Source organism: Camelus dromedarius, chromosome 8, assembly GCF_036321535.1.
Source record: "Camelus dromedarius isolate mCamDro1 chromosome 8, mCamDro1.pat, whole genome shotgun sequence".
Classification (NCBI taxonomy): domain Eukaryota; kingdom Metazoa; phylum Chordata; class Mammalia; order Artiodactyla; family Camelidae; genus Camelus; species Camelus dromedarius.
In genome coordinates, this window is record NC_087443.1 from 21,325,745 (window position 1) to 21,351,054 (window position 25,310).

The 25,310-nt window shown below is 55.8% G+C and overlaps 2 protein-coding genes across 2 annotated transcripts; one reads left to right on the forward strand and one right to left on the reverse strand.

Annotated features, from left to right (window-relative positions):
* Positions 1–387: 387 nt before the first annotated feature.
* On the reverse strand, positions 388–15,991 carry MMRN2 (multimerin 2). Its single transcript, XM_010993362.3, has 7 exons — positions 15,757–15,991; positions 7,357–7,485; positions 7,163–7,269; positions 6,981–7,061; positions 6,075–6,239; positions 4,119–5,906; positions 388–1,601 (listed from the first exon to the last, which is right to left on the reverse strand). The coding sequence occupies exons 1-7, from the start codon at positions 15,918–15,920 to the stop codon at positions 1,216–1,218; spliced, it is 2,820 nt and encodes a 939-aa protein (XP_010991664.3). The 5' UTR covers positions 15,921–15,991; the 3' UTR covers positions 388–1,215.
* Positions 15,992–16,946: 955 nt separating this feature from the next.
* Positions 16,947–21,639, forward strand: SNCG (synuclein gamma). The gene is made up of 5 exons (XM_010993363.3): positions 16,947–17,183; positions 17,963–18,004; positions 18,330–18,457; positions 21,045–21,116; positions 21,344–21,639. The coding sequence occupies exons 1-5, from the start codon at positions 17,063–17,065 to the stop codon at positions 21,356–21,358; spliced, it is 378 nt and encodes a 125-aa protein (XP_010991665.1). The 5' UTR covers positions 16,947–17,062; the 3' UTR covers positions 21,359–21,639.
* The last annotated feature ends 3,671 nt before the right edge of the window (positions 21,640–25,310 follow it).

Here is a 25,310-nt window from a genome sequence, read left to right on the forward strand (position 1 = left end):
ACCAATCTGATTTGCTTAGGGAGAAGACCATATTCAACAAATATTGACTACCTACTCCCAAAATTAAAACATTTCCAGTCATCTAGACGACTGCTTTCTCAAGCCAGTTTGCTCTAGGATCTGTGATTTTTTTGTTTGTTTTTGAAAATCATTTATTGATATTGTGGAAAAACTGTAGCCCTGAGCTGTACTGTCTGTTCCAATGTTATTAATGCCATTGGCTACTGTGAAGGCCTGTGAGTACTTTCTGTGGAATTAACTGAAATTGCAAAGTCAAATATGGCCTGGAATAATCAAAGTCACACGCCCAAATCACTCATTTTGTCCCGTCTTTCTACCTACTTTACCAAATCCTTTTGCTCGCCACAAGTGAACCAGGCAAAGGTCTGAAGGGCATCGCTTTATTTCAAAGTTGATCACTGTCGAGGGGGATTTTTACAGTCTTCCTTCCCTCCCTCAGCTCCGTTCCTGGTTAGAAATGCCGAGAAGAACTAGGGTGTCATAAGCTACTGGAAGAAGCAAAAAAGGTGAAGGGTATACACAGTTTAGTTCATGCTGGGCATGTCTCGGCCTTTACCCTCTGTGAGGCGAGGAGAAAAAGAAGTGAATTTAAAGTTACGATAAATTCAAGGAAGGACTGAAACTAAGGAAAAGATGCTAATTTTGTTTCCCTTGGTTAACGCAACCAGGTCTTTGTCTCCCTTTTTGACCAACAGACACCAAACGGGTTGGGCTTCTCCTACCGCCCTGCCATGGGAGGGGAATGGTTTCCAATATTGTCCCAAACGTCACCTCCATTGAAACATACTCCTTCCGGGAAAGAATGATTTTTCTAGCATAAGACGAGGGAGAAGAGGCAATGGGAGAAAGTGTTGAACGGAAATTTTCAACCACAGGAGGAGCAAGACACCAAAGAAGCTACAGAACACAGGGTTTGGGCCAGGAGCTTGGGTCCAAGCCACGCTGCCTCAGAAGGCCTGCCGAGCCAAGTTCATTTCACACTTCCCTGGACCAGGTCCTGCCCAGAGAGAAGCATTCCAGTCCTTCCCATTGCTAAGAAACAGCCAAACCCAGTGTGTCAAGAGGGAGGCCACACATACCACACTGTCTTTGCAGAAGGCTTCCAACTGGATGGTCTCCAGACCAACCCTGGCCTGAGAGCCCCTGGCCAAGGAGAGCTGGGCGAGTCCACGACGTCTGGTCTGCGCCCGGTGCTCAGGTCTTGAACATCAGGAAGCCCCCGAACGCAGTGCCTGGGGGGCTTCTCTTCATTACCGATCCCTGCGTTAGCTCAAACCACACCCTCTCACCCCTCTGCAGCTCGGCCATGGCAAAGGTAGTGGCCATGCTGCCACCCCTCCGCTCCTCGGTGGTGTGGACAGGGGTCCGATGGTGACCTCCAAACACCAGCTGCCCGGTGCCTGGCCCTGGGCCGAACTCAACGCTCACTGCAAACAGATAGACCCCACGCTCGGGGGCTCGGAAGTAGCCGTGTTCAGGGAAGTAGCTGCTGCCAATGTTGATGTAAGTAGTGTTGAACTTCACCGCCTGCAGGGTGGCCGTCCCTTCGGAAAAGCTGGCGTAGAAGGCCACTGGGGAGCCTGGAACGCAAGAGGGAAGTGTCAGTGACTCAGCCCTTCCCTGCCTTGGATGCAAAATTATACCCTGAGACCTGCCTTCCTCACCTTCTTAACACTACAAATAGGTCACTATTTCTAGATAACCTAGAGATTCCGAATAGCAATGTGTTTCAGTGAGTGGGAACTGACTGGCCAGCTCTCAGTATTTCGATAGTTAAGAGACAGGGACATGAGGTTCGATCCCTTCCATTAAAAATAAATAAATAAGTAAGTAAAAATAAACCTACCTTCCTAGTCCCTAAAAAATAAATTTAAAAAAATTGAAGGAAAAAAAAGAGCAAGGGAAACACAAATCTGTTGTCTTTACTGGTGTACATTTTAACAAAGCACTTTCTTGTTTGATCCTTCTTCCGTCCAACCTCCTTGAGAGGTAAGTACTGTGATTGAGGAAACTTGAGTCTTGAGTGCTTAACTAGTGTCCAAGGCTATATGGCTTGTTGCTGGCAGGCTGGGACGGGTCTCAAACCCAGGTGTCTGACTCCCAGACTCCTGCCACTTGCTAGGGATCTTGAGATACCCAGGGGAAAGAAAGCATTACCTATCCTCAAAGTAATCATGCTAAGCCTGCTGAGGTAATTAAGCAATGAAGGGTGGCTCCCGCGCCATGTTTAGCACAGGAACCTGGAGAAAGAGAAAAGCAGGTGGGACCAGGGAAGAGAAGTCTTTTCAAGCTGGTCATGTTAATGTTTTCAAAGTGTTGCAAAGAACCCTGGGATTACAGAGAGGGAAACAGGCCCAGAAAAGGAAAGTTGCTGGGTCTCTCTTGCGTGCTCTCCCTCCCCCCATCCCCCCATCCGCGCCCCATTGAGACCTTGCTCCCTGTTTCTCACAGGATGAAACCAAGACCTAAAGAAGCAATTTGCACAGCAGTTAGTGACTCAAATCCCAGAACTACAGCCCCCGCTCCTTGGCTCCGGGTTCAGCATCATCCTTGTAAATGACAAAATTTTTGCTGTTCTCTAGCTCTGGAAGAAGTCCTGAGAATTAGAGTTCAGAATAGCTTTGCCATCTAAGACTGTTACGTCAGAGGCCCGCTGCTGGCTCTGCAGTTCCCCCCAGCACCCAGGAGGCGGCGCGCTCGCCCCGCCGAAGGAAGGCCAGTCTAGCGCGCCCTCTGCCAGCGACACTCGCTCACGCCAGCCTGCCCGAGGCTTGGAGTCTGGCTTTAGAGGGAGGCCGCCGGCAGCCAGCCGCCAAGCGTGCTCCTCAGAAGATGGAAGGGTTGTGTGAACACTCATTTGCTAGCAGGCAGACTGAGAGTGGGCTTCCCAGCAAGGCACAGAATCAAACCCTATAGCCTTCCCATAAGACAAATAAGGGCAAATTTTTATTTTTAATTCTAAGACAAAAATATTTTTAAATAAAATATTGCAGTGGTAAACTCAGATACCTAAATTATTAGGCTCTTGAAGCCTTGCACCCTCACAACAGGGAAAAAGATGTAAGAGTGTGGGAGGATACAGCCTCAGCCCTGAAAATGCCAGGGAAACTGGAAAACATTGGTTTCTACTAAGTATCAAGCCTGTGCTGTTTTTGGTAAATGTATCTGTTAATCTTCCTAACTGTCCTTTGAGGCAAGTTGTGGTCCCCCCACTTCACAGAGGAAGAAACAGGCAAGTACGTCCTCCTGGACGACTCCTGGCCTTCACTGCTCCCAGGAAGACGGTCTCAGAGCCAGCCTCCCAAGACCAGGGCTTTGCAGGGCCCAGTCAAGAGCCTTTCACAGGGAAGAGCCAGCACCCTAGAGACAACCAGACTGGGATAAGGGTTCCTCTAAATTGCTTCCTAGCTGTGTGAGCAGGATGCTTTCCTGACCAAGTTTTAGTTTCAGGCAAGGGACAGTGATAACATATCACTGAGCGGTTGTGATGATTCAACATGGCAAAGCCCAGGAAAGGCACCATGGGGGACCTGGCTCAGGGTGGGTCCTCTGTGTTAGCAGAATGACCTCCTTTCTGGGCCCAAGCCTTCCCCTGTATTCACCTCTTGTGGGATGCTGTCCACAGCAGATGGGATAGGGGTGTCCCAGCACCTGTTCACACACTCACTTACCTATAGGGGAAAGCTGAAGACACATAGTGGGGTGAATTTCAGGGGGTGGTGGGGAAGAGCTGAAACAGAGGGATTTGGGGTGTGCTATGGAGGAAAGAGAGGCAGCCCCCACTCCCTGCTTCACTGTTAGGGCGGCAGGCAGGCAGGGGTGTATATATGAGCTACAGACGTGTGCTCAGTAGGGCTCTGCCTGCTCACTGATGGTTGGGTCTTGTGAATTCTACCTCCTAAGAAATACTCCAGGTAGCTTAAAAGGCCTCTACGCCTGAATGGAAGGTAGGTCAAGGGCAAAGCCGGCCCTGAGTAGTGGTGATTGATGGTCATCCTGTTCTCTTTCATCCACACCCCCTCTGAGGCAGAAGAGGTGCTGGCAGACAACCCTGTCCTCCAAGACTCCTCCTGGCCTTCTGCGGCCCGGAAACTCACCTGCCTCCCACAGCGCCGGCCCTTTGACATTAACATGCGCATCCTCCAAAGGTTCCACTGGCTTTCCGTCCCTCCTCCTGCGAGCTTCTAGATCTTTCTGTTGCTTCTTCCCTTTCCTGCTCAGCATGGCCTGCAGCTTCCCCAGGTCCAGGCTGACGTTGGCGTCCACGAGTCCTTGGAAGTTTCCAAAGAGGCTGTGGAAGAGGCGCTCGTGCTGCTCCAAGCCACGCTCAGCGGTGGAGAGCGCCCCGCGGAGGCCCTCGAGGGAGCTGTTGAGGGAGGAGGCCCCGGAGGCCTCGCAGCATTGGCCCACGCGCTCGACGTCGGCGCTTAGGCGCTGGAGCTCCTGTGCCAGCCCCTCCGGGTCCGTCCCGACGACCTCCCCTGGCCATGCGTCCCGACTGGGCTCCAGCCGCTCGCCTTGCCCGCCGGCCCCCGAAGCCTGCTCCAGGGCGGCCACCCGGGCGGCCAGCGTGTCCCAGGCGAGCGCCTGCTCCTGCAGCCCGCTGGCGGCGTCCAGCAGGCCGGCGCGGATCTGCTCGTAGCGCAGGGGCAGCGGACCGGGCGCCTCCTCGGTCATCTCCTCCATCACCTCCTCCCCGAAGAGGGCGGCCAGCACGGCCTCGTGCCGCAGCGCGTCCTCCAGCAGGGCCGAGAAGGAGCTGTGCAGCTTCCCGACCTCACTGCGGATCTCGCCCTCGGCGGCCCGCAGCGCGCTCACCTCGCCGCCCAGCGCGCGCAACTGGCTCCGGAGCCGCGCCGCGTCGGCCCGCGCGCGCTCGCCCTCCGCCCGCTGTGCTTCCACCGCCTGGTCCAGAGCGGCCACCCTGCCGCTCAGGGCCTGCAGGGAGGAGCCGTCCCGCTGGCGCCGCTCGTCCAGGCTCACCTGGGTCTCCTCCAGGGCACGCGTGGTGTCCCGCTGGCCCTCTCGGATGATGTCCAGGTCAAAGTAGAGCTTCTGGCAGTTGCAGTCCTTGACGTACTTGATGAGGTCCGCGTGGCCGCCCTGCAGGTGCTGGAGAGTGAGGTTGAGCTCCAGGAGCTGCCGCTCCATCTCCTCCTTGTTCTCCTCCATGATCAGCGACTTCTCAATTAGGATCACCCGCAGCTCGCGCAGCGCCGTGTGGTTCACCTGCAGTTCCTCCACCTGCCGCTGCACCTTGGTGATCTCATCGAAGGTCTCATCAGATTCCGAATACAGCTCCCTAATCTCCTCCACGTGCTGGGCCAGGGTGGCCTTCATGTCGGCCAGGGTGCTCTGTAGCTCCTCTTCTCTGCGGGCGGTGACCACGTGCAGCGCAGAGAGGTTCCTCTGCAGCTGGCCCAGCCTGGCCTGCAGGCTCTCTGGCTCTGGCCGTGCTGCTGCCCCTGCTGCTGCCAGGACCAGGCTGCCATTGGCCCCCAGGGACTCCTGAGCCTTAAGGAGCTTCTTCAACCTGGCATCCACATCAGCCTGGACCTCCGAGAGGGAGTGGTGCAGGGAAAGATGCTGGGCTTGCAGACGGTCCTCCACATCCTGCCGCAGCTGGCCCACTCTCTGGGCATTCTCCTGCACCTTGGTCTCAAATTTAGCACCAAGATCCTGGAAGTCAGCTCTGGCCACAGCACTCTCCTGGACCCTCCTGATGGCCTGTCGGTTGGCCTCCACATCAAGAGATAAGTTTCTTATGGCCTGTGAGAGGCTGTGCAGGCTTTGGTTGAAGCTTCTCCACATGGGGCTGAAATGTACTTGTAGGAAGGTGTTCACGTGAGGCAGCAGCACTTGCTCCAAGGATCTGCCAGGGAACTCTGCAACAGACGCACGCACTTACACAAGCCCTGGGGAGCAGACATCCCAACCCTGGTGGCAAATGTGGTGGGAGGCCACTGAGATTTGAAGGCCTTCCTGCCTCCCCTCCTACTCATCCCCTTGGACAGAACCAGGCTCTTCCTCGGCCCCAGGAACCTGCCACTCACCCAGCTCTGTCTGATTTGCCTCAGTCGTTGCCGCTGTGAGGTTACTTGCCAGAGCCTTCCACAAGCCTGGGAGGCTATCCGCCACCTGGTGAATGTCGTTCTGGAGATCTCCCAGCCGGTGTTCCTGCTCCTCCACCATGTTGCTGACCTCTGCAGCAGGGTGGCCTGAATACACGGGAGAGATTAGTGTCGAGGTCTCACTCCCCAGGCCTGGGCACAACATGAGGTCCAGAGGGGAGATTTGGGGGTTGAAAGCAGGGAGATGTGTCCTGGTGGCCTCTAAGCAGGAGCTTAGAAGCCTTTACTTCCAGAAGGGCAAATGTTGGCAAGTGAGCCCTAACCCCGCCCCCTACACCCATGACAGACATGACTAATCCATCGTGGCACACTTTCCTCCTCAGCCACAGAGACATGGCCTCCCGATGTCTTTCTAGGCAATCCTTGTCAATAGATAGGAGTTAAGCCACGCAATGAAACTCATTTGCTTAGCCCAACCGTGGCCCGCCCTTGAAAGGCCTCAAAGATGATGTCTCTTGGTGGTTCTGTGTGCTGACTTGAGAGCAGGGACAGCATGACCTCCTGGCCCTGGTTAGGGGCGAGGGGTGGGTGGGAGCTTATGCAGTTCAAGGGGCAAGGAGGGTGCCCAATGAAGCTGTCCTTTCCAGAAAATGGGGTCAAGGAGAAGAGGGGCGTGTGCTGAGCCAGCAGGCAGGTAGCCGAGGACCCTGTGAACTTGGCCACCTGGGTGTGGGGCTGGGGTGAGACAGGGCCACAGAGGGACCCCCACTGAATCTGGAAACAAAGGTTTCCTGGAATAGCACTGCCCTATCAGAGGAGAAAGGGCCTGGGCACGAGGGTGTCTTCTGCCTGCCCGTCCCTCCTGCGCCTTCCAGGAAAGCGGCATACCAGCTTCAAAGCTGACTGGCCCATCCCAAAGCTCCTGGAGGCTCTCAGCCACATCTTCGGGCTCGGGGACTGCCGTGGGATCTGCAGAGAAGAAGCATCAGATGTTGACCCCAGAGGTCAAAGGAGCTGCATGACTTCTAGGATCAGAGGGGAAGGGGGAGGAGGACCACAGGGAATCCTACCGTGGTGCTGGCAGTCGGGTCCCGTGAAGCCCGGGCAGCACCTCCAGGCCACTGAGGCCAGTACCTTCTGCTTGACCTGGTACACTGGCTTGTGGGCCACACGGTACCTGGGGGAAGAGGGTGGGCTCAGCGACTCCAGGGTGAGCCAGCACAGGGCGGGGACGAATGGGCCACCCTGCTATACCCCCACTCACATGACTTTGACTTTCTGGCAGTCTGGAGCCTCCTGTGGACAAGGCTGCTGTGAGTGGACGATGAATTTCTCTGTTTTGCAAGCAGCTATGAAGGTGACCAGCCTGGACTTCTGGTAAGGACACCAGTTGCTGGAAAGAAACAAGCAGAGGAGAGAGTGGCTGAGCCACACCTGGGCCCCCCTTAAGTCCCCCTAGAGGTCAACGGGCCAGTGCAGAGCGGCCCCACTCCCTGCCTCTCTGACCCACCCAATCCCGGGATCCTGGAATCCATTAACCTGCGAAAGGAGTGCTCTGCATTATTCATCCCTCTGCTCCAGAGCAAAAGCTCCACATACTCTGCCTGCAAGAGCCTCTGCTCCACTGCCTTCCCTTCCCAGAAGTACCCGCCACTTCCAGGTCAGCACAGAGAGGCTGAGGAGCTCCCCAGAGCCACAGAGCAGAGTCACCCCCCAGAGCCAGGAAGGGCTCTCCCTGTTTCTCCTGGTACCAGGGAGGCAGTGCAGTGCTGCTGGGGCTGCAGAGTCCCCAGTTCAAATCCTCCACACTTTCTGGCTGTGTGACCTTGAGCAGGGCACTCAGGGAGTTTTCGTTTCCCACCTGTCCGATGGAGATTGTGACACCCTCCTCCAGATGGGCAGATGAGAGCCAGGGGCCTGGCTCCTTCCAGGTGTCCAGTGAGCACGGCTGCTCTGCCCCTTCTGGCGCCCTGGCAGCCTGTCCCATTGCAGCCCACACGGTTCCTCACCGGAGGCCCAGCTGCAGGGAAGGCACCTGCTCCCTGGCCGTGCCCCATTATGGCCATTATGGAAATGGACTTTTACACAGTTGTAGGGGAAGGCAGACTGGGCCACACTGAGGTCCTACCGAGTGGCTTGGGGTCGCACTTGGCATCCTGATCACCTGGGAGGTGCTCACTGCTGACAGAGCCCCAGCTCACGGGCGTGGTGGCAGAATTGATGGACTCAGGAGAAGGGGTCAGAGGGCCTTTCCCCCAACAGGCAGCTCTCGGAGCAGAGTGATAATGACCACCACGGCTCAGCTCAACATAGCACCTTGTGGGAGCAGGTGCTGGGCTCCAGCTCAGTGCCGATATGGAGGAGCGGACCTTCTCTTCAGGGTCCCGAGGGACAGTAGGTGATCTCAGACGGTGTGACCAGTGTGAGATGTGGGGAGACTTTCAGGAGGAGATGATGACTGGGCTGTGTCTTACATGGAGAGTGAAGTAAGGCACCAGGAGCTGTGACAGAGGCATGTGGCCCCACTGAGGTGCAGAGGGTGGGGCTGGGGAGAGGGCTGTCGAGGAGAGGTGACGGGGTAAGAAGCCAGGAGGCCTTGAGTGCCGGCTGAACACAGGAGTCTGTCTGAAGGCATGGGGAGTCATGGAGGGGTTTAAGTAGGGAAGTGACACGAAAGAGCTACCCTGGTCCCTGGGTGCAGAAAGGATGGGAGGGGTCAAGACGTAGGTGGTGGTGTCAGGGGTCTCGGTGGGAGATGCTGGCAGCTTGGACTGGATCGGGGGTGGATGTGGAGAGAAATGACCATATTTGTGAGATATTCGGAGGCAACGTTAAGGGCCCTTGGTGATCGAGTGGCTGTCGGGGCTCAGATTTAATTCTCTGGAACTGATCTTTGCCCCAAGCCCATCAGGCTCCATCACACAAGGGTGCAGTTGAGGATGGCAGGGGAAAGACTGAAGGGGACTGAGGGACCATATTTATTTTGATTGCTGAGACCACACGCCCTACTTTCCCACTTGGCTCCCAGAAGCCTGGCAGCCAGACTTTATCCTTTCAGCAGCAGCCTGGAAAAGCCTGTCAGGGAAATGACCCCACTCAAGAGGAAAGACCTAAAGACACTAATGCCAGGGGTTCCCCCAACAAGCTAGTCCAGCAGAGCATCTGGTAGCTAAACAGATCACAGCCTCACCCAGCCACCCGGCTTCCAATCAGCCTCCCGCCCTGTCTATTCTTAAGTGGGCAGACAGCTAAGGATGACCCCTGAGTAAAATCTCCTGCAAAAGCAGGAGGTCAAAACAAGCAAATGGAAGAAAATCAACTTGGAGAAAAGTGAGACCGTGCGGGGAGAAAAGAACTTCCCCCCAATTTGCATCAATATTCCCAGATTGATTAAAGAACTTACTGCATCCAAGAGATAAGAACAGGAAGCTACTTTAGAAATGGGGGAAGAACACTGAGAGAGAGCAGAACAGAGCCCCTGAAAATTAAGACTATTACGGTAGAATTCCAGAAGAAACTTAATAGAAAAGTTAGAGGGTAAAGTTAAAGAAGTTTTCCCTAAGAGAAAAGCAAACAGAGAGATGGAAAATAGGACAGAAAAGACCAGAAAAACAGAGGACCAGTGTTGGGACTCCAACATCCAAACAATAGGAGTTCCAGAAAGAGAGGGGGAGGGTGGGCAGGGGAGAGGCATCAATAAAAACGATCAAATGAATATTCCAGAAGTGAAGGACATGGAATTTCAAATTCAAAGGGCCCACAACATGATGAAAATAAACGCACATCAAAGAGTATCATTGTGAAATTTTGGAACTCAGGGAATGAAAATGATTCTGCACTTTCCAGAGAGAAAAACCAAGCCCCGCCCCCTCACCCCACCCCCACCCCACCCCCCAACACCAGTAATTAGAATAGCCTTGAACCTCTCAACAGCAATGCTGGACACTAAAACACAGTGGAGAATTGCCTTCAAAATACTGAAGGGAAATTATTCCCGGTTTAGAATCCTATACCCAACCGAACTATTAATTTAAGGAGCACAGAATAAAGAAATGTTCAACAAGCAAGATTTCAAAGCCTTTCCCTCCCCGGGACCCTCATGGGGAGCTATTAGGGCTGTAGTTTGCAATCCTACCATCAAATCTTCACATCAAAAGCAGTCCTGTGGCATCTTAAACACGGGCGCCTGAAAGCCCCACCCCTGGCCGGTTAAAGGAGAGTCTCTGGGGTTGGGGCCTGGGCACCAGCACTTTGAAGCCCTCTGGGTCACTCTAGGCACAGCCCGGGACTGAGGATCATTCTGCCAGGAGCGCTTTGCCAAAGCAAGGGAGAACACCAAAAATGAAGAAAGCACGGCGTCAGAAAATAGAAGTTCCAGCCCGGAAACAAGGTGAACAGAGACCGCGGGACAATGAGAGGCAGGGGCTGAGTGGGCAACGGTCCAGCCTAGACCCTGGCTTGGGGCTCTGAGAGAGGGGTCTCCAAGAGGACACACGTGGTCAAATACCTGATGGCAACGACAGTGGAAAGCAGATGGGGACAACTACCCACAGCTTGGAACTGAATAGTAACAGAGAGACAGAAACCTAAGCAAAAGAGAAAAAAAAAATTAAGATGATTGTTTATTTCAGGGAAAACCAAAAGTGTGCAAGGAGGGAGAAAGATGAATAGTTTTTTCATCTCCATTCTAAGGAGCATACGTAAGTCATATGAACATAACTATTCAAAATGACAGTAGGGGATACTGATGACTGGAAAGTGCGTGTGTGTGTGCGTGTGTACGTGTGTGCCCCCATGTGTGTGCACATGCATTCCTATGCATGTGTGCTTGGGTTGGGGTATGGAGTAGGAAAGAGATCAGAATCCTAGATAATGCTACTTCCCAAGAAGTGGCAATATAAGCGTGTTACTTAGAGATACGGAGGTAAATGCCCCAAGAATCACCTGAACAGTTGACGGTCATTGCTGCTGGGGACCACAGCGGGCTGGGGCTTCTTGTCTCAACAAACCTTGTGGAAAACTGTTTGACTGTAACCTAGGGGGTCGTCAAAGTTTTTCTGATAGTAAACAGATAGTAAATATTTTATACAAGACCAAAGATGTAATTTGTGGGGTCCAGTGCAAAATGAAAATTTGGGCAACAACAGAGATTAAACCAAGTGCAGGGCCCTTCTGAGTACTGGGCCCTGGTTTTTAGGCTTTCCAGGACAAACAGACTCTGTTCCCATCTACTCAATTTACTCAATTCGGCCATCGTACCACAAAAGCAGGCACTGACAGGATGTAAATAAATGGACGTGGCTGTGTTCCAATAAAACTTTATTTAGAAAACAGGTCAGGGGACCAGATTTGTCCCACCATCTGGAGTTTCCTGAGCCTTGCTTACAGGTGTGTATAACTAATTAAAAGAAAACAAAACCTTAAAAGTAAATAAAATAATTTCCATCTGGAAGACAATACGCAGGTGAATAGGTACGAATATTTTGGAATACAATGAGGGAAAAGATTCTTGTCTACCTTTCATGACCGACTCTAATGCCAAATAATGAAATCAGTGGGACGCCGGCACAAGATCTGTCAAGACCAGGAAGGGGCCCCGAGCATCCCCAAGGGACTAGCAACTGATAAAAGGGGCAGTTGAAAATTGGGACGGAAGCAAAGGATGTGCACATCCCTGACACACTGGGCTGTGACAGTGCTGGGCCCACAGGTCAGGCTGGGGCGAGGTGGCCGCCTGTACAGACTGTTTCAAGGACCAGAAACTGTGGCCCCCGACCCTGCCGTGGGCCCCGTGCTCAGGCTTAGGGAGAAATATTTCTCTAAACCAGTTGTTCTCAATGGGGCGCAGGTTGGGGGAAGAGGGGATTCCCCACAGGTGTATTTGGCAATGCTTTTGGAGACATTTGTGGGTGACACACCTCAGGGGGTGGGGATGCTACTGGCATCTAGTGGGTGGAGGCCAAGGATGATGCGAAACACCCTAGATGCACAGGACAGCCCCACCCCCACTACAAAGAACTGGCCGGTCCCAAATGTCAAGAGTGCAAGGCTGAGAGACACTTGCTCCGAACAAAGTTCTGCTCCTCGCACACCCTCTAAACTACAGTAGAGGGTCCAGAAGTCCTGCGCCCCCGGTTCACGGGGTCACTGTGCCAGGGAGTGAACCGGGACTTTCCACCTCGGCTTCCCAGAACCAAAAGCGGTGTTACCCACCCTTCCTGCCCAGGAACTTTCTCTCCTGACCTGCCCAAACCTCAGGCTCCAGCAGCCGCTATTCTCCCTGCCCACGGTCCCCTCCCTTGGCAGCCCCATCCCCTTGGCACAGTACAGGCTGTTGGCCCAGAAGCCCTGGGAACATTCCTGACCTATGCTTTGGTTTCCTACAGCTCTTGGCAGTTTCTTGCTGGTCCACTGAGCCCCCAGTCCAGCTCTCTGAAGCACCCCATTGTTCTCATCGACTCCTGGCCTCAGGCCTGGGCCCTCTTGGCACCCTCATCTCCCAGTGGCCTACTGAGAGGCAGGTGCCAGCCTAGAAACAAGTGTGGGAGTCCTCCAGCCTGGTTTGGGTCTGTCCTGGGCCTCCGACATGGCCCCGGCCTGATGCCCCACCCCAGGCAGGAGAGAGTCAGGGTGACCTTGAGCAAGGCCCTTCCTCCAGTCCTGGAAATATGGAGAAGATTCCCACCCCCAGCCCCTCCCTGGAGCCCTGGCGGGCTGTTGGGGATTGGGGGGGGGGGGGTGGCTCGAGGAAGGCAGCGAAAGCCTCTAGCAGGGAAAGGGCTGTTAGCCGGGGCCTCCTGAATTATAAATGTGCTGCAACCGCAGCCCACTGGGACACTTAAGTGCCTCTTAACCAGCCAGTAAAACCCACCTCTGAGTGCCCCTTCAGTCTTCCTGGGGAAGGAGGTTGTGTTCTCAGAACCCTTGTTTTCTGAGGCCCTGAATGCAGCTGTGAATGTGACGACTCCAGGGGAGAATTTTGCCTTGGTCTCTGAGCCACAGAGGGGCCTTGGCAGAGGAGCCCGAGGCCTACTCGGTGTCCAGCCCAGAGTCAGGATTCCCTGAGCGTTTATCTCAGGCCAGTGGGGCTGTTCCCTGTTAGTGCCCAGAGCCCCGTGCCCTGGAGAACAGAAACAGGTGCAGGAGGTACAACGGTGGCCCAGAGACTGGCAGCCAGCAACATGCTCCTGTGTGACCTCCAGCAACATGCGTGACTCCTCTGGGCCACAAGCTCCCAGCTGCAAAACCTGCAAACACTCCTTGTGAAGAGGCTGATGCTGGCGGCCGGGGCCAGCTGGGCTGCTGGACAGCCATCTCCTACATTCCCATCTGTCTTGGCGGAGACAGAACAGAGGACATCTGGTATTTGCTGCCCAGCGACATGGGCCTTACCTCTGACCTGTCACTTAGAAGCTGTGTGGCCCTGGCTGGCGACCCCACCCCTCTGAACCTCATAACAAGTAAAGCGGGGAGAACAGTGGTGACCTCACAGCACTGTCACAACAATGCGGAGATGGGGCACTTTGCATAGGTCTTGACTCAGTCCCCACAGCTGGCTTAGTCCTGCCTGGGAAGCAGTCCTGCATCTGAGGAGCCCACATCATAAGCTCCTGCTCTCCTCACCCCCACCAAAGCCAGGGAGCACAGAAAGAGCCACTCAGGGTCCCAGGGGACCTAGGAAGCATCCAACCATGTCCCTCCTCCATCCTGGGCCCTGACATCCGGCACCAAGCTGTTTGCTCAAGCTTCTCCTTGCAAAGGGCCTCATCTGGGTCTGTGTCCGGGACCTCCTCTGGCCCTGTGGCCCCAGACACAGGCGTGAGGGGCAAATGCAGGGCAGGGGCCTAGCTCCGGCAGCCAAGGGCAGTGGGCCCACCAGGCTGAGTGTGGAGGGCCTGGTTCACGTCCCCTTCCCCTGTAGCAGGAGCGGGGCTGGGGCTGGGTTTCCGCCTCTCTCCTTTGCAGGATCGCGGGAAGCAATCAGCACAAGGAAGCCGCGCAGAGCTTCCTTCCTTTCTCACCAGCCCCTCCGGAGGCCTGGACAACCTGGGCTTGACCTATGGGGACTGCAGTTTCTGTGTTGTGGGCAGGAGACCAGCAGGCCTCCTTGGGGCTAAGGGAACACAGTCCCTCCCCAGAGCCAGGAGGTGGCAGAGAAAGAGAAGCACTTCCTACCTCCTTCCCACCCTCTGGGGCCAGGTTGCCCAGAGACAGCCTGGAGCTAATGGCTTTGGGGAGGGAAGGCTGGGTCCTTGGTCCTGAAATCAGAGCTGGGTAGCTGGTGTCCCCCACCAAGAGCCACCTGCACCTCCTGGCTCTGAGCCAAATTAGCGATGGGGCAGGAAGGGAAGCGCTCCAGGTCCAACTTCTCCCCTCTCCTCTCGCATGGCCCACCCCTCCATCACCAACAGGCAGTGCCCACAAGCTACTCTCACCCTCCTACCTCTCCCCAGTCAAATCCACTTTCGGGAAAGTGTCCAACAAACACATTCACCTTGAAGTGTCAGAGCTGGATGAGCACTGTCCCAGGCAGATTCGGCCCAGGCCAACATGATGGGGAATCTCAGCCAGCCAGATGGGAGGCTCTGGGTGGGTATAAGTTGGCCCCTATCACCCTCCAAATCCATTCAGAAGCCCTCCACCAAGTCTTATTTGTTTGTGGAGGTTGGGGCAAGTGGGTGGAGGGGGAAATAAGCACCCCTGGACCTGGGCTGCCTCTGACTGTTCCAGGGACCAGAGTATGACCTCTGGAATCAGACTCAGATCCTGGTTCCAGATCTCCTTAGCTGTGTGACCTTGGGCCAGCTGCTTCACCTCTCTGAGCCTCAGGCTCAGCCAGGGCTGTTGGGAGGATTAACTGAGATAACACTTGGCAAGATGCCTAGCCCAGTAAAGATGGGCCCAGTAAGTGGCACCTGCTGCTCCGACTACAGGCTACCATGGGGAAGGGCCCACGATTCCAGCACCTTATCAGCAAGAGGATCAATCCCTGGCCCTGGATAAATAAAAAGACTGGAAAATGGTGTCCTGGTCCAGTCAGAAGACCATTCTGCCCATCTCCAGAGGTTGCCCTGAAGCAGAGCTCACTGGATGCCACGACCTCCTTTTTGTTCTGGAAATAGAGCAGGGCACCCTGGCTGCTCACTGCTTGGCTCTTAGGGCCAGGCTGAGGACCCACATCAGCCCCTTGGGCACTCAGATCCAAATCCAGTCCCCAGGAGCATCTGTCTTTTTATGGCTTAGGCCAGGCCAGCCTCACCTGGGCTCAGCTTTCAGAACTGACTTACTTCAAAGAACAGGAGCCACTCCCAGGCCAGCTGGAAACTTCTGGAACCACGGGCCCTCAGCACTCTATGCTGGTGGTTGATGGCAAAGAGTACTCGCCCCTTAGCCCCCAGGGCCATCCCCTGCCATGGGCCAGGCAGGAAACTTCCTGTGGTCCTTAGGCTGCGCCCTAGGGTGCCTAGTCCAGGCTGGCTGGGGGTGGCCTCTTAAAGGGGAGCCTGGAACCTAGCACTTCATTCAGCCTCACAGCTGGCCCAGCAAATAGACAATGTGAGCCCATTTCACACATGAAAAATTGAGGTCCAGGGAGCCCCTGCTTTGGCTGAGCTGGGACTCAGATCCTGTACCACTTCCTCCCCAAGGCCCAGGCCCTCCTTACCGCCTGATGGGGTCCCTGCCGGTGTCCTCAGCCTCTGCCCTCCAGACCCCAGGTGGCCTGGGGCTGTGTGGATCAGAGAACCTGGTACCCGGGACCTGGGCCCAGGCCCCCAGCAGCCCCCAGCCCAGGGGCCCCCCGAGGCCCAGCAGCAGCGTCAGAATCATCTTGGCTTAGGGCAGACTCAGCCTTTGTGGGTGACTCCAGAAACTGCCGCTGCTGGTGACGTTGTCTTCAAGTTAAGTCTCAGAAGGAAAAAAAAGCACGAGGACAACAAAGAGAGGAAGTGGCCTGGGCCGGCCCACCCGGTGAGTCTTGTCCGGCCCCCCTCACCCCCTGCCTGGCTCCCGCAGAGGCAGCCAACAACGCAGGCCAGTTTCTGTGCCCTGAGAGGACTTGGGTCAGGGACACTGGGGATGTGGGAGACCCGGGGGGAGGTGGCCCCACCAAACATGTACCCATGGGAGTCAGGAGCTGTGCACGGGTGTTGAGTGGGGCGGCAGGAAGCGGTTGGATGAGTCTCAGGGAACCTGCTGCCCATCCATGCTGGTGGCCCGGAAGTGGGGGGTACTTCTTGTCTAACTCAGCATCTCTCACCCCTGGGCTGTGGGAGCCAGCAGGTGGGCGGAGACCCAGAGGGAGAAAGGAGCTGTCCTAGAGTAACACAGTCTGTAGCCAGGGCCAGGGCACAGGGGAGCCCTTTGGTGTATCTGCCCCAGCTCCCCCACCTGACCTTGCCCGAGCCCCGGGATGGGGGCGTCCACGGTGCTAGTGAGTAGCCGGGCAGCCCAGGCCCGTCTGGGAGGTTGGCCACTCTTGCCTGACAGGTCTGTTTGGCTCTGACCCCTGCCCTACCTGGGATACTGGTAGCAAAGTCACCTCCCCTCTCTGACCTCTCTCTGCCCCAGAGGTACACAGACAGCAGCTGCAGGCCCAGGAGCATCCAGTCAGGGCCACCCCTGTGGGCATGCAGGGCAGCAAATGAATGAAGGGCAGTGATGGATAAGGATATATTCAGCCCTCTACGTCCCCATCTGGGTGGGTAGGGGGCAGGAGGGGAGGACTGAGCCAGCAGGGGCTCGGGGGACCCTGGGAGAAGGTAGCGGCAGCCCCACTCCCTCCCTCTTCCCCTCTCTCCCTCCCCGCCCCCACCCCTGGGCTGGCTGGGCTCCCATCAGCCGCGCTGCATCATCAATATTTCATTGGCGTCAATAAGAGGCAGCAGCCGGGACAGCGGCTGCGGCAGCACTCCAGCCAGCTCCAGTCACAGTTCGCCTGGGGAGTCAGGCTCCTGTCCCTGCCCACCACCATGGACGTCTTCAAGAAGGGCTTCTCCATCGCCAAGGAGGGTGTGGTGGGCGCCGTGGAGAAGACCAAGCAGGGGGTGACAGAGGCGGCTGAGAAGACCAAGGAGGGTGTCATGTATGTGGGTGAGTTTGGGCGTGGCAGGGCCGGGCAGGGCAGGGCAGCTCGGTGGCCGCCCAGCTACCTGGGCCCCAGGAAGGCATTTTGGGAGGGATGAGGACCTGGCTGTAAAGTCAGGGTCTCCCTGCCCTGGAGCACCTCCACTCTTTTACTGTTTGGGCCTCCTAGGGGGCCCCTGGGGTCTCTGGGGCAGGACAGCAAAGAGGGTCACTCAGCTCTCAGACACACCTGTTTGTGCACACACCAATGCACACCCCAGCGCCCCCGCCCCGCCATCACCCACGGGCCCCTTGACAGATAAGAAGCCACACTGAGCCTGGAGCCCTGGGGGCAGAGCAAGCAGGTGCTCGACAGCCAGGCCACAGGTCCCCACCCTGGTCAGAGGGAAGGGGGTGGTCTGGGCAGAGGAGACAGACCCTCAGGGTCCTGTCTAGCTCCACCCCCCCATCAGCTCCCTCTGAAGGAGAGGCCAAGCTGATGACTCAGCTCTTGCTGGCCCCATCGTGTGCTGCTTCAGAGGCCTAGGCCACACCCGCACGAGGTCGGACCCTACCTTAGGCCTGTCTCTCTCGTCTCCCCATCCTGTCCTGTCCACTTCCCATCTGTCCCCTCCTCCAGACACAGCAGGAAGTGGCCTTTGAAGGGATGGCTGGGCCCAGACACCAGCCTTACCCGCTGCTACCCTGCAGCTTGTCCAGCTGTTCTGCAGTGTGTTTGCCCTGACCACTCCCCTCCCAGCACCAGGAGGGGTGGGCCTGGGTTGACATCTCCATTTCCTCCGCAGGAGCCAAGACCAAGGAGGGTGTCGTGCAGAGTGTGACCTCAGGTGAGGAGCCCAGAACCAGGGTACATGGAGGCTGGGATGTCCGGGGACTTCTGCACCCTGGTACTGAAGGCCCAAGCCCAAGCCTCTCCCTCCTCTTCAGCTGTACATGGACCCAGACCTCTCCAGAATCTGAGGCTAGACCCAGGGTGGGCCACCCCTATCATCATCAGAGCTCCCCTGGATTCAAAAAGGGGGCAGCCTAGGGTCTCCGGTAGAACTAGGGTTTTGAGTGCCCTGGGACAGGAGCTGCTCTGGCCTGGTGGGCAGGCCAGGCCCTGGGGTGGGGGAGGGGTCAGGGCCAAAGCCAACCAGTTTCCTCCCACAGTGGCTGAGAAGACCAAGGAGCAGGCCAATGCCGTGAGCGAGGCCGTGGTCTCCAGCGTCAACATCGTGGCCAACAAGACCGTGGAGGAGGCGGAGAACATCGCAGTCACCGCCGGAGTGGTGCGCAAGGTGAGACCTTGTCCCCAGCCCTGGCCCTCAAACCAGTGCCATCCTTTCCCCTGGCTCCCAGGGAGACCAGCTGGGGAGGAGGCAGTCTCACCCCGCTGACATACAGGAACACGGAGACTTAGGGGTCCTGGTCCGTGCTTGGTATTGTCACATCTATTAACTTCTGGAATCCTCACAAACACGCCTACGAGGCAGGCAGCGTGAGGCCCAACTGGAAAGTGAGGCTCAAAACCACGCCCTCTTGATGGTGCTCAGCATTTAGGAGATATCACAATTTACAAGTGAAATCGGGGTCCAGTGGGCCCTACGTGGTGACAGGCAGCCTCTCACGGCCAGTGGAGAGCAGGCCAGAGCTGCCGAGTCACCGCCCACCCAGTGTCCAGCCTCCCCACCGAGCCTGGCGGAGGAGGGGGGTGGAGAGGTGGGGAGGGCTGCCACCTCCTCCTCCGAGGAGCGGGGAAGCAGCGCCCCCTGGTGACGGGAAAACCGTGAGGGTTCTGACCACGCCCTCCGCCTCTGCCTTTGTGAGCATGCGTGAGTGCGTGCCTGCGCCTGCTGAGAGTGTGCACGTGTGTGTGCCGGGCCGCAGAGCGCACAGGAACGGGGAGGGGGCGGGGGGCACGCCCAGGAGGCGGAGGCCGGCTGGGAGAACTGTCCTTGCACCCACCGCAGAGACGCTCTGATTGAAGCATTTTACACTTGCTAACTCATTTAATCAGCACAAAATCCCACGAGACAGGGTGTGGCAGTGAGGCACAGAAAGATCAAGTAATGTGCCCAGGGTCCCACGGCTAGTCCCAGTGAGCCTGCAATGCCCAGGGCAGCCCAGGTTCCGAGCCTGTGCTCTGAGAGAGAAACTGTGTGAACGTGGGGTCGTGGTGGGAGCGCGTTCATATTGGGGACAGGAGGTGCTCCTCTTAGAGACAGTGCTGTCACCAGCTCTGTGTAAGGCTGTCCTTTAGAGAGCTCCTCTGCCTGGCACAGCCCCCTCCCGGCAGTAGAATCCCAGGCACCCATCACTAAGAATCCCAGCTCCAGGGAGTGGGTGGATGGGAGAGCAGGGGGTCACCCTGCCCCTGGCTCTGGGAACAGCATACGTTCTCCAGGTCCTATTTCCCAGCTCTTCCTCTTCCAACTGTATGACCTTGGGAAGCTACTCAGCCTCTCCAGGCCTCCATTGTCTCAGCTGTAAAATGGGAGAGGGGTTGGGTACCCATCTCACTGGGCTGTGTGATGATGCAGGGAAATGGCCTGCATGAAGCGGCTATGCCTCGCTCATGGAGAGCATGGTGACTCTATCATCATCATCAGTGTCCCTGGGCAGGACCCATATGTGCCGCAGGAGGTGCCAGGCCCCTCCCTCCCTCACCCCCACCCCCTGCCCATTGGAACAGGCCCTGGGATGGGGCCAGGCTGCCCCTGGGCCTCTGAGTGGAAGCCTGGGCACTCCTCTCTGACTTTGGAGGAGGGCCGGTGGGCCCTTGGAGCTACCGGGAGAGACATTTCCTGGTGACACCCAAAAACCTGTCATGACTCACCCTCCAGTGAACGGTAGAAGGATGCAGCATTGCCTGTCTGTCTGACCGCTCATGCCACTGGCCTTATGCACCCACCTTGGGGCAACAGGACTAGGCAGGTGGCCACCTGCCCTTTGCCTGGAGAGCCTCATCCAACTCTGGCCTCCCCAGTCCATCAAGAGGTGGGATAGCCCTGTGGTAGCACACAGGTGGTAGGACCCTCCAGAGGCAGGTGCTGAGACTGGGGTCCTAACTGATCATCCAGTCTGGCCCCACCTACCAGCTGTCACTTGACCACCCCGAGGCAGGCCACAATCTCAGGCAAGTGTCTGGCTGAGTAGAGGCAGGTAGAAGGAGATGAGAAGTGGGAGAGGATTGTATAGTCCCTGCTGCTCCCAACCAGACCAGACTAGCCCACACCCATTCAGGAGGCAGGGAGAAGGAAAGAGGGAGGCACTCATGCTACTGGGGATATGGGTGGGCCTGGAGCAAGCCAGACCTGATCCCTTCCAGCCCCACTGCTTTGAGCTCTGAGGCCTTGAGATAGATAGCTGTCCTCTCTACTCACAGGGTCCCCATGTGAACAGTGATAACATGCCCCTCCTCCTAGGGCTGTTTGGGGTCTCAGTAGGGTAAGGGTTTGTGATTCAGGCTGAATCACATGATCACATACCCTTATCCTGCTGAGGTTACACCTAGGGTGGGGTCAGGCCTAGGGTTTCAGGGGCCACTGCCTACCTCATCCCACCTCACTGGGCTTCATTATGGAGGAGGCCCAACCAGGGACTGTCAGTATCAGCTTTTGGGGGTGAAGCTGAGATCAAGGGTACTGGGTACCGCCAGAAGGCCTTGGCTCCATCAGACAGGGCCCCCACTGTGATTCTTTCACAAGGCTCTATCACCTCCATGGGCAGTCTGACCCCACCTCCCTCACCTCCAGCAGACACATACAGCAAGGTGATGAGGACCTCTACTCCTCTTTGAGGCCAGGGTGACGAGACCCTGGTTGCAGGGCAGCTGGGGGCTCTGTGCCCTCCACCCGGTCCCACATCCCCTTTGCTTTCCCACAGGAGGACCTGGAGCAACCTGCCCCCTCACCGGAGGGTGAGACAGCCAAAGTGGAAGAGGAAGTGGCCAAGGAGGTAGGAGCTGGGCTCCTGAGGTTACACAGGGGTCCCTGGGCAAGCCTGCTTCCCTCCCAAGGCCTCAGAGTCCTCAGGGGAGTCTCCTGACCTGCAGCCTCCTGAGCCTGAGTGTGAGGTCCCCTCATGGATGACCCCCTCAGATGATCCCTGTCCCCACCCCACCCAGGGTGGCCACTGAGGGGTGGGGGCCCAGAGCTGTGTGTGAAAGTCACTCTCTCTCCAAGGCCAAGAGTGGGTGAGATTAGAGGGCCACAAGTGAGCTGCGGAGGCCCTGAGGAACCCATCCCCTTTGCCTTGGACACCATCCCTTCCCAGCACAAGGAGTGCCTTGCCCTGGAGTGTGACCTGCGGGGCCACCCATGGTCCCCACACCCTTGCCCGGCTGCCCACAGGCTGGTCCTCCCGTGCTGCCACGACCGCCTTCACTTCCCTCCTTTGCCGCCCCCTGCCTCCCGGTCCTTCTGACCCCACTGATGCTGCTGTGAATTTTTTTTTTAATGATTCCAAATAAAACTCAAGTCCCCACTACATACCTGCCCATGCCTCCACTCTGTGCTGCCTCATTCATGAAGAGGCCCCTGGGCCCTCCTGGGAACCCAGCAGACCTGGGGTGTATCCCAGCCTGCTGGCCATGGGCATCCACTGCTGAGGAGGCAGAAAGGAATAGTGAGCTGCTGGTCCCCAGACCTCCAACCCCACCATGGGTGGAGTGAAGGATCTGGAAGAAGAGCTGGGCCAGGTAAGCTACGGGGACATCCTGGGCATTTCTGAAACCTGCTGAGAGCAAGCGCTGCCTTCAGGGACTTCTCCTCATCACCATCATTGTGTTTTAAATTAATTGATTAACTGACTGATTTAACAGAGATACTGGGGCTTGAGCATGCGCTCTACCACTGAGCTATGTGCCCAGTCCAGCCATCGCCTTGTAACATGGAGGTGGCGGCCCTGCTTTTGGCTCCTGCAGACACCTTCCAGGACACGCTGTCTGCTAGAGCATGAGACCTGGACACCCCAGGTTTTGAGCTTTGGCTCATCTCCAGGGTGGACTCCACTGACAGCAGGGGGTGAGGACGGACCTCTTGGGCCTTCCAGCCACGTGTGTTTTTGGCTCCAGGGTCCTTTCAAGGGAACGGGGACACCTAACACCCCTCCCTGGAGCAGACGGTAACTTTTAAAGATGTGAAGTCTAAACCCATAGCGAGGACCCTTTGTTCATTCCTCGGCAGAGAAGGCCTTGACCCCAGGGCTCCTCCCAGTTGGCCCCACCCAGCCTTGTGTTCCCCGCCAGGCTGGGGCTGGGCTGGGCTTTCCTTTCCTTCACCAAAGAGGCCTGTCAAGCATCATTAGAAAACACAACAGCTGAGATGCAGGAGAGGAAGCCTCCGCCCTGAGAGAAAAAGAGAGAAAGCAAATTCTTGTTGAGCTCCTCCCAGGTGTCAGATGCTGTACGCCGTGCTCTGCCTCGTTTAATCCTCAGAACAAATAGTCCGTATGCCCCAGTTTCACCGAGAATGAACTGAGAAACTGAGAGGTTAAATAACTTGCCCAGGGGCACAGAGCTAGGAAGCTGGGGACTGGGCAGGAGGCAGCGGGGCCAGGGGGCCCAGCTCCAGAATTGACTCCCTTGCTCTGCTAGGTCCACACGGACTGCCTGGGCTTCAGGGGGATCAATGGCAAGTGCCACCATCCCCGGGTTGTTTTGAAACCCCGGTGGTTCTTACAGGAAGGGCTACTGACATCACACTCTGGAGTCTTGTTCAGAGACAGCTAAGCAGAGAGCAGGGTTCCCTCTCCTTTGACACCCAGGTTGGGCTCAGAACATCTAAGTGGCTTGCCCCCAGGCCTCCAGCCCTGGGTGTTGGCTCCAGAGCCTGAGTCCACACTGCCTGCAGACACGATCAGGTCCACACCGCCTTCCCATCCTGCCTCCGTGGTGAGGAGCAGAGGTCAAGGGCAGCCGTAAGGGCTGGAAACCCAGTTAAGCATGGCTGAGCAGGGTTGTACCCCAGCCTGCTGGCCATGGGCATCCACGGCTGAGGAGGCAGAAAGGAACAGGGAGCTGCTGGTCCTCAGCCCCACCCAACCCTACCATGGGAGAAGTGAAGGGTCTAGAAGAGGCTCGGAGCGGTTGGGGTGTTCCTGCTCCCAGGCTCAGACACTGCTCACCAGCGCCTGCACGTGCCAACGCATGCCCTAGGAAGAGGCCACCTGGGGCCTGGGTGTGCCTGACAGAAAGTGAGGAGGAGCTAGGCCCACTCAGGTGACCAGGGCCCTGGGGACAGCGCATCACCAGGATCCCAGTGCCCTCTCCTCAGCTGAAGGAACCTGACAGTGTCCCTGCTGCTTGCTCCCTACCCCTACCCCTGACACATACTCAGGGCCTGATTCTGTGGTCACACAGCAAGGTCTGTCCTGTCCAGGAAGCCTCATCCCCACCCCATGGGCACCAGCAAAGCTCTTTGCCTTTAAGCCCCCATCACGTGCTCCTGACTTCCCTAGAGGAGTAACTGCTCTCCCCTCTTCCCTCTCCTTATCTGAGAAGACTTGGGCAATCTGCCCCTCTTTTCTTTGGTTTTTTTTTTTTTTTTTTTTTTTTTTTTTTTGGTAGGTGGCAGTTTTTATAAGCAAGAGAACTTACATACAAGGCTTGTCTTGGGCAACTGTAAGATGAGTAGATCTCTGCCCTGGACCATCAGAATCTTAAAAGTTTATAGAGGCTGTAACTGGAGTCAGTCATATGTTCAGTCCAGATGGTCTCAACAACACCTTACTCTCTCAAGGCTACATCCTTGAAATGGCTGCTAGAATGGGAATTATAGGCAGGGCATACATTCCAAGGATGGGGAGGGGGTGAGGAGCCTCTGATGGCCCAGGTCCAGTGACCAATAGTTACATCCTCTTGGTGACCTTTTCCAACATTGCTACAACGAATTTTTCAGTCATCTACTATGTATCAGGCAAGGTGCTTGACTCTTAGGAACCAAACTAAGCAAACTAGATATGGTCTTTCCTCACAGATTGCTCAGAATCTTGGAAGTGTCGGGGAAGAATAAATTTCTGTTTACCCCTCTAGGTTTTTCTGGCTGGTCAGAAAATTAAATTGACACAAGACAGACTGACAGGAGAAAACCAAAGTTTAATAACGTGTATACATGCGAGAGACCCAGGAAAACTGAGTGACTCATCACAGTGGCTGAAACCTTCACCTTAAGTATCATCTTAAGTTAAAAACAAAAGAGGATGCTGGGACTACGGGTTTGGGACTTCTAAGGGGAGGAAAGCAATTGACATGGAAATGGAAAAGCAAATGGTTGGTAAATAAATGTTCACTCGACTATATACAGACAATGGGACACAGAGAGGAATTTAAACAGAATTTTCAAGGTTCTTTTCTGTCTACACACCTAGTTCCTACTACAGTTATCTATGGTGATAGCTCTATTCCTGTATGTAATAGGCTGTCCATCTAAATTCTTTAGGCAGATAAGGGTGAAGGTCACTATTTCTTCCTGTGTCTTTCAGACCTTGATTGTTTTCAACTTGAAATAACCTGCATATACCAACGAGACATTTTGGAGTGGCAAATTATGCTCCCCTACAGAGGGAAGCGAGACAATTTGAAAAGCAGTAACACTAAAGTATATCATGTTAGGGAAGGATGGAATGCTGGGAGGCCCAAACTGGAATGCTTAATCTAATCTGTGATCGTTAGGGAAGGCTCTCCAGATATTGTGATATTTTTGATGAAACTGGAAGGATGAATAAGAATTAGCAAGATTAAGCCCCCCACCCCCAAGGCCCCTCAGCTGAGTGTTGAGAATGCATCAGCCCATTTAATCCTCACAATAACAAATTGGGAGATTCTGTTATTGTGCATCCCACCATCAAGGATTGAGGTTTGATGAAAATCCTTTAGACATTGAAGCTCAGACAGATTAAGGAACTTGCCCTAAGGGGTATCCAAACTCTAGAGGTCTGACTCCAGTGCCTGCTGCTTTAGAGCCACTCAGCTGTCTCTATTATGACCTGCTGGGGCCGCACTGTCCCTCCCACAGAGGCTGCTGCCTCCCCATCTGCTTTCTTGCCCACTGGGCCTGGTGCCAAAGCATCAGCATCTCAGCAGTGAGCTAACTTGAAACAGTGTAAATGGCCTTCCTGGCCAAAGGGACTGGTGCTACAGGTGGTTTTTCA

Coding starts and splice junctions, on each gene's coding strand:
- SNCG (XM_010993363.3), top strand. CDS start 17,063: ATGGACGTCTTCAAGAAGGGCTTCTCCATCGCCAAGGAGGGTGTGGTG. Junction 17,184..17,962: donor GGAGGGTGTCATGTATGTGG/GTGAGTTTGGGC, acceptor TTTCCTCCGCAG/GAGCCAAGACCAAGGAGGGT. Junction 18,458..21,044: donor CCGCCGGAGTGGTGCGCAAG/GTGAGACCTTGT, acceptor GCTTTCCCACAG/GAGGACCTGGAGCAACCTGC.
- MMRN2 (XM_010993362.3), bottom strand. CDS start 15,920: ATGATTCTGACGCTGCTGCTGGGCCTCGGGGGGCCCCTGGGCTGGGGG. Junction 7,062..7,162: donor ACCCGACTGCCAGCACCACG/GTAGGATTCCCT, acceptor TCTTCTCTGCAG/ATCCCACGGCAGTCCCCGAG. Junction 5,907..6,074: donor GGCAAATCAGACAGAGCTGG/GTGAGTGGCAGG, acceptor CGTCTGTTGCAG/AGTTCCCTGGCAGATCCTTG.